The sequence below is a fragment of the Leucoraja erinacea genome, chromosome 16 (genome assembly GCF_028641065.1).
Source record: "Leucoraja erinacea ecotype New England chromosome 16, Leri_hhj_1, whole genome shotgun sequence".
Classification (NCBI taxonomy): Eukaryota; Metazoa; Chordata; class Chondrichthyes; order Rajiformes; family Rajidae; genus Leucoraja; species Leucoraja erinaceus.
The window spans coordinates 32,788,569-32,806,156 of record NC_073392.1 but is presented as its reverse complement, the minus strand read 5'-3'; the positions used below and the strand labels follow the sequence as shown (position 1 = coordinate 32,806,156).

Here is a 17,588-nt window from a genome sequence, read left to right as displayed (position 1 = left end):
GCAGGTGGGACCAAGGGAAAAAAAAGTTGTTCGGCACGGATTTGTAGGGCCGAGATGGCCTGTTTCCGTGCTGTAATTGTTATATGTTTATATGGCTTCGCCTCCACAGCCTTCAGTGGCAAAATATTCCACAGATTCATCACCCTCTGACAAAAGAAATCCTCATTTCCTTTCTGAAGGAATGTCCTTTAATTCTGAGGCTGTGACCTCTGGTCCTAGACTTTCCCACTAGTGGAAACATCCTCTCCACCTATAAGAGTCGGTAAGTTTCAACGAGGGGTCCCCTCATCCTGCTAAACGTCAGCGAGTACAGACCCAGTACCATCAAACGTTCATCATATGGTAACCCACTCATTCCTGGGATGATTCTTCAGAACCTCCTTTGAACCCTCTCCAGAACCAGCACATCCTTCCTCACAGTACTCCAAATGGGGTCAGACCAGAGCCTTATAAAGCCTCAACATTACATCCCTTTCCTCTTGAAATAAATGTAAGCAATTTCCATTCTGTGGCTTGTCTGGCAAAACTATTTTACACAATTTTATTTCAATATTCAGCTTTATCCCACTTCATTTATTTCAGTTCATTAGGCACCCTTTTACAAAGCATAGTCATCCAATTATCACTTGCCCTTGTTTATTTCACACAGATGTCCCGCCCTCTGCTCAAACCCTGGAAGAAAAGTACTTTTCCTTTCTCTGGGGCTGTTGGGAGGATTTCTTTCAATTTAACATTTCAAACCAGAAAAAAACCTCTGATCGGTTTATAGAACCTACGGCATTTCAGATTTGGAGGAATTTGTTCCGAATAATACATAGTGCATTGGACTGTAATTAACTCCAGAGAAAGGGCATTTATTAAAATGCTGTGGGCTCCAGCACAACTCAAAGTCATAACAATCAAGCCCAGAGACAAACAGTCTCAACCATTTGGAAAGCTTTTGACAGCTCATAGATATATCTGATCTTTCACAGCTTCTCCTGGTGACAATTGGCTCTCTTTGGCCCTTTTGTGTTTCATCGTATTGTGGGATTTTGCAGTAAAGGTCCGTTTTGTTCAAAGTTTCTCTTAAAGAATTATGCATTCAACCACATTGCTGCACCATTCCCCAATGTCCAACTAGTTTAGTTTACTTTATAGTCATGGTCATACAGCGTTCCAACAGGCCCTTCAGCCCAACTTGCCCATGCCGACCAACATCACCATAATGCCCCACATACACTAGTCTCATCTACACTGCATTTGGTCCATATCCCTCTAAACCTATCCTATCCATCATGTTCCTGTCCAAATGTTTTTGAAACGTTGGGATAGCATTTGCCTTCACTACCTTTTCTGGCAGCTCATTCCATTTACCTCCCACCCTTTCATTTTTTTAAAGTTGTCAATATGGATGTCAATAGAGTTTAATGTATTATTGTCACATGTACCAAGGGACAGCGAAAGGCTTCTTTTTCATGTGCTATCCATGCAAAGAAAGGACTACACATGATTATAATCGAGTCGTCCACAGTGCACGGACAAAGGATAAAGGGCACCACATTTAGTGCAAAGATATAGTATCGAAGTCTGATAAAGTCTGATTGAAGATAGTTCAAAGATCACCAGTGAGGTAGATGGAAGGTCAGGGTTGCACTCTCGCTGATGAGAGAACCATTCGGCTGCCTGTTCAAAGCTGGGAAGAAACTTTCTGTGAATCTGGAGGAATGCGTTTTCAAGCTTCTGTACCTCCTGCCCGATGGGAGAGGAGAGAAGAGGGAGTGAGGGGTCAGACTGATTCTTGATTATGCTGGCAGCCTTGCTGAGGCCGTGTGAATGTAGATGGAGGGGAGGCTGGTTTGTGTGCAGAAAGGAACTGCAGATGCTGGTTTATACGGAAGATAGACACAAAGTGCTGGAGCAACTCAGCGTGTCGGGCGACATCTCTAGAGACAAAGTATGTGTGACGCTTCAGGTCAGAACCCTTCTTCAAACAGTAAGAACAGGGGAGGGAACTGGAGGTAAGAAAATGGTTTGTGTGATGGTCTGGGCTGCATCCACAATTCTCTGCAATTTCCCGTTGTCTTGGATGGAGCTGATCCCAAACCAATTATCCCTCAACCTGAATGTTTTAATCTACTCTAATTGCAATGGTTCAATAATTTGTCTTCTAACTAAGTTACTGTTTAACTTTCTGTTCCACGTACAGCTGAGTTTTAATTTATTAATTTGTGGGATCTGGGCCTCACCATCAACACCAATATTTCTCCTCATACTCAGTCACCCAAGAGATGGTGGTAGTGAACCACCTTTTAAACTGCACCACTTCCTTCTGGTGAAGATACTCCCATGCTGCTGTAGGGAAGGGGAGCTCCAGGATTTAAACGCAGAGAGAATGAAGGACTGGCCGAGGTTTCCAAGTCCAGACACTGTTCTGCTTGGAGGAGGTGGTGCATCCGCTACCATTGTCCTTCTTGGTGGCAGTCATAGAGTCAGAGTCATTCAATGTGAAAACAGGCCCTTCGGCCCAACTAGGAAGGAAATGTACCCAGGAAGGAAATAATGAGTGATCGATTGATCCGAAGAAGTGTTATGAAAATGGAAACACACGGAACTGCAAATACTGGAATTTTGAGCAAAACGCAAAGTGCTGGAGGAACTCAGCAGGTCAGACATAGAGTCATACAGTGTAGAAACAGGCCCTTCAGCCCAACAAGCCCAAGCCAACCGACATGCCCCGTCTAAATTAGTTTGGCCCATATCCCTCAAAACCAATCCTCTCCATGTACCTGTCAAAATGTTTCTCAACATGTTGTGATAGTAACTGCCTCAACTACCTCCTCTGGCAGTTCCTTCCATACACCCACCATCCTTTAGGTAAAAAACGTACCCCTCAAATTCCCATTAAATTTTTCTCCCCTTCACCTTAAATCTATGTCCTTGGGTTCTCGATCCCCCGACTCTGGGCAAAAGACTGTGCATTTACCTCTCATAATTTTGGACACCTCTATAAGATCACCCCTCATCCTCTCTGTGTTCCAAAGAATAGAGTCCCACCCTGCTTAACCTCTCCCTATGGCTCAGGCCCTCGAGTCCTGACAATATCCTCATCAAGTTAATTTCCTTATTCCTAAATCCTCCAATCCAGATGGGGTTTTGTAAAAAAATTAACCTCAGACCATTTTTCTCTATTCTTTCCCCACTAAGAGTTGATTTTTGGTTTATTCTCTCTCTCTATTCTTCTTGATCAAATGTATCAGGTGATTTCTTTGTGGTAGATTTCATCTGTATTCCATGCATGCCAAAATTCACAGCCAAATCTCTTCATAATCGACCAAGTCTGCTGTTTTCTGTTATTTGGAAATGTTGACACAGTGCCCGAGAGAACGCTGGTCTTAGAGTTAACCTTCATTGCACATTATTGTTTACATCTTTCATTCTGGAAAAAAATATTTGTCAATCATAAATCTCTGCTTTGTTTCTTCAATCTAATCTCCGATACATGCAATTCCTTCAATATCATGTCTGAATTTCATAAATTCATAAGTCATAGGAGCAGAAGTAGGTCATTCGGCCCATTGAGTATACTCCACCATTCAATCATGGCTTATCTATCCTTCCCTCACAAACCCATTCTCCTGCCTTCTCCCCCTTGACATCTGTACTAATCAAGAATCTGTCAATCTCCACCTTAAAAAGATCCATATCTTGGCCTCTGCAGCCTTCTGTTGCAATGAATTCCACAGATTCACCGCCCTCTGACTAAAGAAATTCCTCCTCATCTCCCTGCTAAAGGTACGTCCTTTTATTCGGAAATTTGATCAGAATGTTTCCTCTTATACTGTTCACAAATACAGAAACTATTATTTGATCAAAAACGACTATCCACATTTGTGAGACAGAACTTGACATTTAGTGACAGTCTGTCTCAAATCAATCCTTCTTTTGCTTTTAGCAGTTCCATTCACCATTCTGCACCAGTGCAAAGTGCAAAGCTGGTCTTGCTTAGCATCCGTGGAGATCAATTGTGTTTGAAAAATTCAAACTGACTTGCAGTCACATTTGCTCCGTTTTTCGCGAGTGAGATCAAATTCATTGAACTATAATTGCATTGCCAGCAAAAAGCAAATCCAATTTGCATCAGCAATGGAATTACACAGTAAGTGCACTGAAGGGTATTAATTTTATCTTGGATCAGACCCGTGAAGTCTACGCCAACCATGAGGCCAATGTAACTAATCCCATCTGCCTGCACATGGTCTGTATCTCTCTATACCCTGTGTCCTCATGTGTCTGTTTAAATGCCTCGTAAATGTTGCTATCATGTCAACTTCCTCTACCTTCCCTACAGTGCGTTCCAGGAATATACTACACTGTGTTAAAAACTTGCTTTGCACACATCCATTAAGCTTCCCCACACTTTGACTTACCTTAAACCATTTTACTATTTGAGATTTCCACTCAGGGAAAAAGGACCTAGACTGTCCACCCTAACTATACATTTTATAATTGTATATACATCCATCAGGTTGGCCATCAACCTGTAACGCTCCAGATAAAAAAAGTCCAAGTTTGTCCATCCTCTGCTTAGACTTTAGAGATCCAGGGTGGAAACGGGCCCTCAGGTCCACCAAGTCCACGCCGATCAGTGATCATCCTCATACACAAGCAATATCCTACACACTACAGTCGATTTTACAATTGGTAATTGGACCCATTTCCTGCACAATGAAGAGAGGACCACGGAGGCTTAAGAATCATTTAAGGAAAAGCTGGGTAATGATGTGAGCGAGAAAGAAAATAAAAGGTTATGTTGACAGGTTGAGATAATGTAAGGGAGGAACTGCAGATGCTGGTTTACACAGAAGATAGACACAACATGCTGCAGTAACTCACCAAGTCAGGCATCATCCCTGGAGAAAAGGAACGGGCGACGTTTCTGTCTGAAGAAGGGTCACCTATTCCTTTTCTCCAGTGAAGTTGCTTGGCCTACTGAGTTCCCCCAGCATTATGTGACTATCTGGAGATAATGTAAGATGGGAGAAGGGTTGTATGGAACATAAATATTGATCAATCTGCTTCTTTGCCACAGATCAGTGTGGATCTAATAACTCTTACCCAAAACTGTTTGATTTACAGGACATTGCAACAATGCAACTCTGCGCTAACAAGCTGGATAAGAAGGATTTCTTTGGAAAATCGGATCCGTTTTTGGTCTTTTATCGAAGCAATGAAGATGGAACGTAAGTGCTCACTTATAATGTCAATTATTGCTTACACACATTTCAAACTAATCTCCACTTTAAGCCTAACAGAATGAAATGAGATTACAACTAGCCAAAGCAAACAGGTAACATTTTGAGTACATTTTCAGAATGCTACACTTCTCCTGACTAACCAAGCCTCTTCTTATCCTTGAGCAAAACACAAAGTGCTGGAGAAACTCAGTGGGTCAGGTAGTATCTGGGGATGGAATGGGCAGGCGACATTCTGGGTCAGGACCCTTCTTTAGACTTCACCTTGAAGAAACGTTTAGACAGGTACATGGTTTAGAGGGATATGGGCCAAAAGGAGGTAAGTGGCCGTTTAGATGGGGTATGTTGGACTTTTATCCGAACGAACTTCTACAGTGCAGGCAGTTGGGGAGAAAACGTTAAAGAGTTGGTCAACGCTCAATATGAGCTAAAGAGAGCAGTGTTCCTTCAAATGTTCCTCAATGCAAATCTGTTGTCTCAAGGACTTGGGATATCAACCTCAGAAATAAGAAGGGTCTCAACGCGAAATGTCACCCATTCCTTCCCTCCAGAGATGCTGCCTGTCCCACTGAGTTACTCCAGCGTTTTGTGTCTATCTTCAGAAATGTCCGTTATGTGTGTGGAAGCAATGTAATAGCCCACATCACTGCCCCACGAATCACTCCCAGGTCAGTCTAGAGAGTAGTTCCAGCATTCTCTGTTTTTAGTTCCAATTTCCACCATTTTTGGCTCTTCACTCAAAAGTTACATTTGCAATCACCTCAAAATAAAGCTCATTTTAAACCGAATAATAGGGAAAATGTGTAGGAAGGAACTGCAGATGGTGGTTTAAACTGAAGATAGACATAAAATGTCGGGTAACTCAGCGGGACAGGCAGCATCCCTGGATGGAAGGAATGGGTGACGTTTCGGGTCGAGACCCTTCTTCAGTTACTGCAGCATTTTATAGAGTGTCTATCTTCTGAAGAATAATAGATTTAATTTCTAATTTCAGGAAACCACACTCCCCATCATTGATTCTACACCCCCCACGTCACCCTTGCACATTAGAAACCTCACCTGGGACTTTGTTGAAATCTATGGAATTAACAATTCATGAAAAAAAATATGAATTATGTGAAAATAATCACAAGAAACATGTACCACTGTGGAGTATCTAGTATCAAATGTGGCAGAAACACAGACTATCTCTGACTGTCATGTTGAATTTTGTGCCTCCTATCAGCGTCAAAGGACTTAATTGTGCGGAAAGAGTGAACAATGATTCACATCTTAAAATATTCCAGAATTTCCCCTGTATCTTGAGAGTGCAATATACACGTGAGGCAGCAATTTAGTCACCATTCTGTCTGCAGAGGGTGTAGGAAGTAGCATTGATGAAATATTTATATAATCCAAGGCAGCGGCAATTTACATGAAATTACAGGGACTGAATTTCAGTGTTTGTATCTCTCTCACTTTCGTAATTCTCTCCTTCAAGTTAACATTACTGTTTGTATCTTCCATGGGATTAACTGTCACTCTTCCATATCTTTCTTACCAAGCTTATAAATACCCTGTTTCCATTTCCATCTTTCAATCACGTAAAGCCACAATGGTTTTGTACCTTAGCTTTGACTATCATACTGTTTGTTAAGTTCTTCATTTGATGCAGCGTTATTATGTCTCAGGGATGTTCCCACTATGTGCTGTATCTCTTCACAAAATGGGGGCATGACTTGGAGGATCAGAGAACCACAGAATTGGGAGAACCCAGTCTGAAGGAAGGTCTCGACCCGAAGCACCACCTATTCCTTTTCTCCAGAGTTGTTGCCTGACCTGCTAAGTTACGCCAGTATTTTGTGTCTATCTCCTGAATTGACAAGTAGAAACAAGGAACTGCAGATGCAGTTTACAAGAAAAAAAAGGCACAAAGTGCTGCAGTAACTTAGCGAGTTAGGCAGCGTCTCTGGAGAACATGGATAGGTGACAATTCAGGTCGGGTTCATTCGTCAATCTCTAAAGAATCCAGACCTGAATTTTGTCACCTATCCATGTTCACCAGAGATGCTGTCTGACCCGTTGAGTGTCTTTTTTCATAGAATTGATCACATGGAGAAGGAAGCCAATCGGCCCATCTTTCCCATGCTGGCAGCTGATGAGAACAATCCTGTCAGTCCTAACCCTCGCCCATTTTGCTGTTCCTATTCACTTTTCATTTAATGGTGCTCATGGACTGTTTCCACCATCCTCACAGTTAGTGAGCTCTCACTGCACCTTTTGTCCAAAATTTTGAAAAACGTGCCATTTGATCTTTGAATTATCTTTTAATTGAAACTGCCTCCTTCGATTTAACTGATCTAAATCAGTAATGACGTTGTACATCTCTATCATATTTCCTCTCAACTGTCTGTGCTACAAGAACATCGGGCTGAAGGTATAGAAGTGTGAAAACGACCACCTCCAGATTTAGTGACACTTTCTTCCCAGCTGTTCACAGGCAACTGAACCATCCTACCCCAACTGGAGAGCAATCCTGAACCCTTATCTACCTCATTGGTCACCATCAGACTACCTTTGATCGGACTTTACGGGCTTTATCTTGCACTGAAGTGTATTCATGTTATTCCCTTTATCATGTATCTGTACACTGTGAATGGCTGAATTGTAATCATGTATTATCTTTCCGCTGACTGGTTAGCCAGGAACAAAAGCTTTTCACTGCACCTCGGTACACAAGACAATAAACTTACAACAGCCCTACCTCAGCCTAAGCATATATCTGGATTCCCTCATCCCTGTCTCTTCTGTGGTCTCTTTGTGTCCTTTTGGTCGCACCTAAAATAGTGACCAGAATTGTGTGCTAACGCCTGTTTTATAAAGATTCCCTGGTTTTGTACATTGCGCCTCTATTTATGAATCCCAGGTTCTATATGGCAAACCACATTCCACTTTCAAGGATTTACACACATTTACTCCTTTAGGACCATGCCATTTAGTCTACATTGTCCATCCTTCACTTTTTTTGTCACATTGTGTCAGTTGTGTGTTTTGAGGGCACTGGTGGGGGTGGAGGTTGGGAGGGGTTGAAATACATATTGGTACGTTATTGCAATCTGGTGACAATCAGGGCAGCAGGGGCACGCCAATGATGGAAGGTGTGAGCACCAAGCTTCTTGGACTTCAGATGAGGTTCATGTGACCTGAATTGTCGCCTGTTCATTTCCTTACGCTGATGCTGCATGACCCGTTGAGTTCCTACAACAGATAGTTTTTTAGCTCCAGACTCTACCCAGACTGCTGCTTTTCTGCCGTCTTTTGAACTTTTCAGGTTTACTATTAAATTTTGGAGTTGTTCTGACTATGTTGGCATAACTTTCTCAGTTGACACCACTCTCTCGCATATCTACCTTTCTCTCTCTGCCCCTCTCTCTCCCCACCACTCTCTCTTTTACTTTGTTCTCTCTTTCCCTTTCTTTGTTTTCCCTCTCTTTTTCACCCCCATCTTTATCACTTTATGTCTCTTTTTTCTTTATTTTTCTACCCCTTTCTTTTTCTCTATTAACAGTTCCCTCTCTTTCTTTCTCTATCTATCTATCTATCTATCTATCTATCTATCTATCTATCTATCTATCTATCTATCTATCTATCTATCTATCTATCTATCTGTCTGTCTGTCTGTCTGTCTGTCTGTCTGTCTGTCTGTCTGTCTGTCTATCTATCTGTCTCTATATGTCTATATCACTATATCTAACTACTATATTTACTATCTATTTCTATCTATATGTCATCCACCTCTCGCTCTCTCTAACTCACTATCTTTGTCTCTATCTGTCTCTTTCTCTATCTCTCTTTCTAACAATATCTAACTCTATCTCGCTATCTCACTTTCTTTCTTACCCCTCTCTACCCTCCTCTTGTTCCCCCACTATCTCGTTTCACTATAACAGAGGGAAGATTTGCCTCGCTTCCTCTATGTTGCATCATCAGCAGGTGAAATGAGTTTATGATGTTACCAGTGATCAGTATAGTTCTGTTCTGCATTCATATCTACGGCCCTTCTGTCGCATGTTGATTTTCCAGTATAGGTACACTTCTCACAGCCCTCCCCCTTTCTTCATTGCCCCTCCACCTGCCATTTCTCTCTCTCTCCCAGGTTTACTATCACTATGCACATGTCTGTCTCCTGCTCCCTCCCTCTCTCAGGTTTACCATCTGCCACAAAACGGAAGTGGTGAAGAACACACTGAACCCAGTCTGGCAGCCGTTCACCATCCCAGTCCGAGCTCTCTGCAATGGGGACTATGACAGGTCAGTATGTGAAGTAGCTGCTGTGCTTTCTTTTAACCTAAGCTACTTCAAACTTTCCCCTCCTCCCCTCCCTGTCCCATCATCAACCCTTCACCAACTCATCCAAAACTCATTACTAACAGATTCCAGGACTATTTCATCTTTTGAAATAATGGAAGAAGTTGAAATGCTTCTGGTTATAAAACACAGTCAAGGGAAAGTCAAATGGATCTATGGATAGAAAGGGTATAGAGGACTCTGGGCCAAATGCAGGCAAGTGGAACTAGCCCAGTGTGCCGACAGTCGCCGTGGACAATGTGGGCCGAAGAGATGGCCCCGTGGCACAGCGGTAGAGTTGCTGCCTTACAGCGCCAGAGACCCGTGTTTGATCCTGACAACAGGTGCTGTCTGAAATAGATTTTCAAGTTCTACCTGGACTGCGTGGGTTTTCTCCAGGTGTTTCCTCCCACATTCCAAGGACGTACAGGTTTGTAGGCCCACCGAGTCTGCACTGACCACCAATAACCCCGTACACAGTAGCACTATCCTACACGCTAGGGACAATTTACAATTTTACCAACGCCAATTAATCTACAAACCTGCACATCTTTGGAGTGTTGGAGAACACCAGAGCGCCCGGAAAAACCCTTCGTGCTCACGGGGAAAACGTACAATCATCGTACAGACAGCACTCGTGGTCAGGATCGAAACCAGGTCTCTGCCGCTGTAAGGCAACAATTCTACTGCCTTCTTGTAATAAAACACAGCCATGGGAAAGGCAAGCAGATCCATGGACATGGAGGGTGTCAAGGGCTATGGACCAAATGCAGGCAAATGGGACTAGCCCGGTATGGACACATTGGGCAGAAGGGCCTGTTTCCATGCTCTACAGCTCTATGACCTGATGTCAACACTTGTACTAATACCAGGCATCTGTTTTTGTCACCATTTTGCTTTAGAACGGTGAAGGTGGATGTCTATGACTGGGATCGGGATGGCAGGTAAGTTTCTCAAGAATTCCTACAATTGGTCAGATCTGTGCAGAATAGTCACAGAATTGATTTTAGTTGGTGCCTGTTCTTCAAAATTATTTTCCTGGCCTTTTCCCGACTTCCCTGTCCTGTTTGTGCGACTGTTTTCCTCTCAAATGAAGGCACCGTCTCCTCAATCTCAGAGGGCAGGTAAATGACCCAGATGACCAGGGTTGCTGATGGTAAATTTGTCACGAGTTTCAGGAGGAATTCTCCTGCCATTTATATTATCCAACGACAGATCCACACAGTTACAGAGAAAGTGGAAATAATTAGCAGGCCAGGCAGCTTCAGTGGAGAGAAAGAGAAAATTGTGTTGGAAGGAACTGCAGAAGATGGTTTACACTGAAGATAGACACAAAATGCTGGAGTAACTCAGCGGATCATGCGGCATCTCTGGAGAAAAGGAATGGGTGACTTTTCAGACCGAAACCCTTCTTCAGACTGAAACGTCACCTATTCCTTTTCTCCCGAGCTGCTGCCTGACCCACTAAGTTACTCCAGCATTTTGCATCTATCTTCAGAGAAAGAGAATGAAGGGCCTGTCCCACGAGCATGCGACTCCATGCGGCAAGCGCGACCTAACGTGGTCGCTTGAGCCGTCCGGCCTCGCGGAGCCGGTCCCACTTTGATCGCCGGAGTTGTAGGGAGCTGGTCCCGGCATCGCACGAGGCTCCGAAAAACTGACATAGAAACATAGAAATTAGGTGCAGGAGTAGGCCATTCGGCCATTCGAGCCTGCACCGCCATTCAATATGATCATGGCTGATCATCCAACTCAGTATCCCGTACCTGCCTTCTCTCCATACCCCCTGATCCCCTTAGCCACAAGGGCCACATCTAACTCCCTCTTAAATATAGCCATATGAACTGGCCTCAACTACCCTCTGTGGCAGAGAGTTCCAGAGATTCACCACTCTCTGTGTGAAAAAAGTTCTTCTCATCTCAGTTTTAAAGGATTTCCCCCTTATCCTTAAGCTGTGACCCCTTGTCCTGGACTTCCCTAACATCAGGAACAATCTTCCTGCATCTAGCCTGTCCAACCCCTTAAGAATTTTGTAAGTTTCTATAAGATCCCCTCTCAATCTTCTAAATTCTAGAGAGTATAAACCAAGTCTATCCAGTCTTTCTTCATAAGACAGTCCTGACATCCCAGGAATCAGACTGGTGAACCGTCTCTGCACTCCCTCTATGGCAATAATGTCCTTCCTCAGCCAAAACAAATACTCCAGGGCCACCATGTACTAGTAGAACCTCCCTGCTCCTATACTCAAATCCTTTTGCAATAAAGCTAACATACCATTTGAACTGCTGCTGCACTCATGCCTACCTTCAATGACTGGTGTACCATGACACCTAGGTCTCGCTGCATCTCCCCCTTTCCCAATCGGCCACCATTTAGATAATAGTCTGCTTTCCTGTTTTTGCCACCAAAATGGATAACCTCACATTTATCCACATTATACTGCATCTGCCAAACATTTGCCCACACACCCAGCCTATCCAAGTCACCCTGCAGTCTCCTAGCATCCTCCTCACAGCTAACACTGCCCCCCAGCTTAGTGTCATCCGCAAACTTGGAGATATTTCCTTCAATTCAATCATCCAGATCATTAATATATATTGTAAATACCTGGGGTCCCAGCTCTGAGCCTTGCGGTACCCCCCACTAGTCACTGCCTGCCATTGTGAAAAGGACCCGTTTACTCCTACTCTTTGCTTCCTGTTTGCCAGCCAGTCCTCTATCCACATCAATACTGAACCCCCAATGCCTTGTGCTTTAAGTTTGTATACTAATCTCTTATGTGGGACCTTGTCGAAAGCCTTCTGGAAGTCCAGATACACCACATCCACTGGTTCTCCCCTATCCACGCTACTAGTTACATCCTCGAAAAATTCTATGAGATTCGTCAGACAATATTTAACTTTCGTAAATCCATGCTGACTTTGTCCAATGATTTCACCATGATTTGACCGTGTTCAAAAATTCCGCGTGGCAACGGCCTGCCGGCCCGCAGCCGCCTCGACGCCGTACGTCACGCGCGAACTTCCCGCGGACTTCGCTCGAATTTTAATGTTACTCACTCGACCTCCGCGCGGTCCCCGCTTCTGGTTTGGTCGCGCTTGCCGCATGCAGTCACATGCTCGTGGGACAGGCCCTTTAATGTTTCAGTTTGATGGCATTTCATCAGGGTTCAGACAGGATGTCATCAATCTGAAATGTTTTCATCATTTCTGTTTGTATTAAGGACAACAAACTTTTCACATCCCCTTTTTACATCTCCCCTTTCCCCTTCTCCTACTCTGTGCCCCAACAAGATTCCCAACTATTTCTCCTCTCCCAACTTGCTACTTTCCTCCCTCTAGCTTCACAACTTGCAACTCTTCAATTCTGCCTAACACCTTTGGCTTTTATCCCTGCCCTTTGTTCCAACTATCTGCCTATTTGTTTTAAAACCCTCGCCTGCATCCACCTATTACCTGCCATGCTTTGTCCTGCCTCTCCTCTCTTCCAGCTTTCTTTTCCACCCTCACCCCCTGACAATCAATATGAAGAAGGGCCTTGACCCGAAACATCAGGGCAGTACAGTGGCGCAGCGGTAGAGTTGTTGCCTTACAGCGCAGGAGACCTGGGTACGGTCCTGACTATGAGTGCTGTCTGTACGGAGTTTGTACGTTCTCCCTGTGACAACATGGATTTTCTCCGGGTGCTCCAGTTTCCTCCCACACTCCAAAGACGTACAGGTTTGCAGGTTAATTGGCTTTGGTAAATTTGTAAATTATCCTTAGTGTGTTTGATAGTGCTATTGTATAAGATGATCAGTGGTCGGCACGGACTCGGCGGGCCAAACGGCCTGTTTCTGCACTGTATCTCTAAAGTCTAAAGTAAATCACCTATCCATGATCTCCAGAGATGTTACCTGACCTGGTGACTTACTCCAGCACTTTATATCTTTAGACTTTAGCGATACAGCGTGGAAACAGGACCTATAGACCACTAAGTCAACACCGACCATCAATCACCCTACACACACTCAGGACAATTTTCAACTTCCCGAAGCCAATTAACCCGCAAACCTGTACGCCTTTGGAGTGTGGGAGGAAACCGGAGCACCCAGAGAAAACCCACGCAGTCACAGGGAGAACGTACAAACTCCATGCTGACAGTACCCAGGGTCAGGATGGAACCCTGGTCTCTGGCACTGAAAGGCAGCAAATCTACTGCTGCGCCATTGTGCCACCCTTCGTTCAATTAAATGCCTATAATGTTCAATTAATTCACATTGTCATGCCTGTTCCATGACAGAAAGCAAAACGTTGGGAGGCAAACTCTTGGATGTATAGAGTCATTGCAGGTATTTTGCTTTAGGTTGAGACGTAGTGAGACAGATTGAACAGAGTGTGTAATGAACTGTTGGCTCCGGGCTACCAGTTGTCTTTGTGCTAGTTGACTGTGAACGGTGTTGTATAAGAGCATTGATCAGTGGCCTCTTGTGGGAGAGTGGAAGTGCTTGATTTATCAAAAGCTGGAGAAAATTCCCAAGGAACACAAAATAGAGTTTTCTACTTCTGTGCCGTGATATTAGTGGTCAAGCAGAGGAGGAGAAATAGAGCATCCCCCAAACTCCAACTCCCAGAGAAACTATTCTCGATTGTTGCAAGTAGAGTATGAACATTCCTCTAAGCATGTACTAATGAGGCAATAGAGTGGTGTCATGTCAAGGCCAACACCTGCCACAGTGTTTACAACAATGAACGGAGACGATGCCAGAACAGGTTGTCTAGTATTGCCATGGGCAAACAATATGTTTGACATTTAAATCACCACACTGACTGAACCTAATATGGCGGATATCTTTCCAGCATTTCCAGAGTGATTTTATTCTGGTCAGCCATGTTCCTCACTAACCTGCTACCAATTTGATTCTGCATTAAAACATAGAGCTTAGAACAGTACACCACAGGAACAGGCCCTTCGGCTCCCAATGTCTGCGCTAAAACATGATGCCAAGACCAACTCTTATCTACCTGCACATATTCCATATCCTTCCACTCTCTGCATGTCATTGTGCCTAATGTCGCTAACACACCTGCCTCCACCACCACCCACAATAAAAGCCAATTAGTTTTTTCCATTTTATCGGCATGCATCGCAGCATGGTTTGGGAACACCTCCATCTAAGACCACAAGAAGTTGCCAGATCATTACACAAACCATCCTCTCTTCCATCCACTCCATCTACACCTCATGCAGCCTCGGCAAGGCCACCAGCATAATCAACGATAAGTCTCACCCCGGACACTCCCACTGCTCCCCTCTCCCAATAGGCACGAGGAACAGAAGTGTGAAAACGCACACCTCCAGATTCAGGGACACTTTCTTCACGGCTGATATCAGGCAACTGAACCATTCTATCAACAACTGGAGAGTGGCCATGAGCTGCTATGTACATCATTGGAGACCCTTTGACTATCTTTAATCGACCTTTACTGAACTTTACTTTGCACTAAATGTTATCCAGTAATTGTGCACTCTGGATGGCTTGATTGTAATCATGTATACTTTCCACTGACTGGATAGCACATGACAAAAAATCATTTCACTTGTACCTCTGTTCGCGTGACAATAAACGCGATTCTTCAAGGATCCCAGCCTGAAACGTCACCTATCCGTGTTCTCCAGAGATGCTGTTTGACCTGCTGAGTTACTCCAGCACTTTATGTCCTTTTGTGTATTAACCAGCATCTGCAGTTCTTTGTTTCGACATAGGTTGCACAGTTTACTGATTTCAGTAATTTGTACTCCTGACTCAGAACATTGAGTGGAGAGAATAGATATATCGGTAATTCAGTCTGGGAGACTCAATAATGATCGGTCACTGAAATTATTATCCTGCAATCAGTACATAAATTTGTAAAATTTACTACTAAAGCTTACATGTAAAATTTAATGCATCAGCCATTTGTTTTTGTATTTGACGTGCATATTAACAATAAACTCAATTCGACTTAAAATCTAAAGGAAAGATGCCTTCTCAGTCAGCGGAACTATAAATGGTGCAATAATTATTTGTTTATATCTTGCAATCCCACAAGGAAGCAGATTTCATTTTGTTGAGCCACTGAAAGAAATACAGAATTGCAAGAAATTAGAATAAGAATTTTGTTTGTCTGCCAGCAACTTTGGTTGTTGATATTCATTCCATTACAGTCGTGTTTTGGAGTAAATCTTTGGGGATTATCTGTGCTATTGTACAGTGATAGAAATTTGAAAGAATCATTGTTTCCTGTATCCCAAGTTACCTGTTGTGTTAATCAACATGAGATATATTTTCAAAGCTATCCAAAAATGAAACAAATAACCATACGCAATAATTAGGTCACACTATTCATGCACTCCTCTGGTTTCACACTGCTCAAAGATTAATGTCCTTTAATTATTGAAAGTTTTAAAGAATGCTTCTCATTCTTTATAAACTACCTGGATGTGTATCCTCTGGTTTTTTAAAACATATTTAGAGTTATAGAGAGTCATAGAGTCGTACAGCGTGGAAACAGGCCCTTGTCCAACATGCCCATGTCAACTGAACTGCCCCATCACATTGTCATAGAGTCATACAGCATGGAAACAGGCCCTTCAGTCCAACTTTCCCACACCGGCCAACAAGTCCCACCTACAATGGTCCCACCTGCCTGCGTTTGGCACATTTCCCTCTAAACTTGTCCTAGCCATGTATCTGTCTAAATGTTTCTTAAACGTTGCAAACGTACCTGCCTCAACTACCTCTTCCGGCAGGTCATGTTCATGTTCCTATTAAATCTTTCCCTTCTCACCTTAAACCTATATCTTCTGGTTCTCAATTCCCCTGCTCTGGGCAAGAGACTGTTCTTTACCCGATCTATTCCGCTCGTGATTTAGACAACCTTGTATTTGAATGGTTTGGGTTCCCATACAATAAGAAACTACTAAAAACATGGTCTTATACTATTATTTACTCTGGGGCAGTTACTGGACATCAACTGAACATTGATTGCTACTTATCTGTCATGATGCCGTTCAAGGGTGCACTGAGGGTCAGACTAGGTGCCCAATCTTCATGTCCGTACAGGCCGTTGTTGAGTTAGTCTGGGCATTTCTTTTTTGAAAATACTTTTATTAGAAGCAATGTCCATCGTATAAACCATGGCATATAACATAATACATTTCGTGTACAACTTCTTGTATTAAATTTAACAATATAAAAATAATAAACGCAAGAAGGGAAGAAAAAATAAGAGATTAAGGAAAGTAGTGATGTGTAGGCCCCAGAAGTTAACAATTGGTAGTTTGTGAATAGATAAAGAGAAAGAGCCCATAGAGATGTAGAAAAAAAATAAAAAAACCCAAAAGAAAGAGCAAAATAAAAAGGGGGAAGAGAAGAAAAAAAAAAGAAAAGAAAAAACAGAACACAAAAGAAAAGGGATGTACCTACTTCATATCTTTCCACACCCCTCTCCCAGTTCTGAAACGGTTAATTACCAGAGTTATGTTGCAACATAATATACTTGTAATAAATTGATGAAAGGAGACCATATCTTTAAGAATTGTTCTGGTTTCCCTGCTAGAACGAACCTCATATCTTCGAGATGTAACATTTCAGACATACTTGTGATCCACATTTTCAGCCTTGGGGTGGGCATTTTTATTAATAGGCTCAGGGACATCTTTTCACAGGCTTTTCACACAGAGTGTGGTGGGCGTATGGAACGAGCCAGAGGAGGTAGATGAAGCAAGAGTATAACGATATTTAAAAGACATTTGGACAAGTGCATGGATAGGAAAGGTTTAGACAGTAAATGCAGGCAGATGGGACTAATATAGATTTTAGGACATCTCGGTTGGCATGGGCAAGTTGGGCTGAAGGGTCTGCTTCCATGCTGTTTGGCTCTACGACTTTTTGGAACTACCTGGATATGAGGTTTCATTTTGAAAGTGTAATAATGTTCCCCTGGTCAAAGTGATCCAATTAATTTCCCTCATCAAAGCTTTAACTGGTATTTTAGGGTTTTAGGG

General features: G+C 43.1%; 2 protein-coding genes across 2 annotated transcripts in view; both read left to right on the top strand.

Moving 5' to 3' along the window:
• Window positions 1-17,588, top strand: part of tma7 (translation machinery associated 7 homolog) — a 242,294-nt gene that overhangs the window by 136,155 nt on the left and 88,551 nt on the right. The gene's annotated exons all lie outside the window — the stretch shown is intronic.
• The window catches only part of LOC129704762 (copine-9-like), a 362,839-nt gene that overhangs the window by 276,102 nt on the left and 69,149 nt on the right, over window positions 1-17,588 (top strand). Inside the window, exons 8-10 of the mRNA XM_055648090.1 lie at window positions 5,119-5,222; window positions 9,420-9,524; window positions 10,463-10,504. Of these exons, the coding sequence (XP_055504065.1) occupies window positions 5,119-5,222; window positions 9,420-9,524; window positions 10,463-10,504 (251 nt within the window). The remainder of the gene's footprint in view (window positions 1-5,118; window positions 5,223-9,419; window positions 9,525-10,462; window positions 10,505-17,588) is intronic.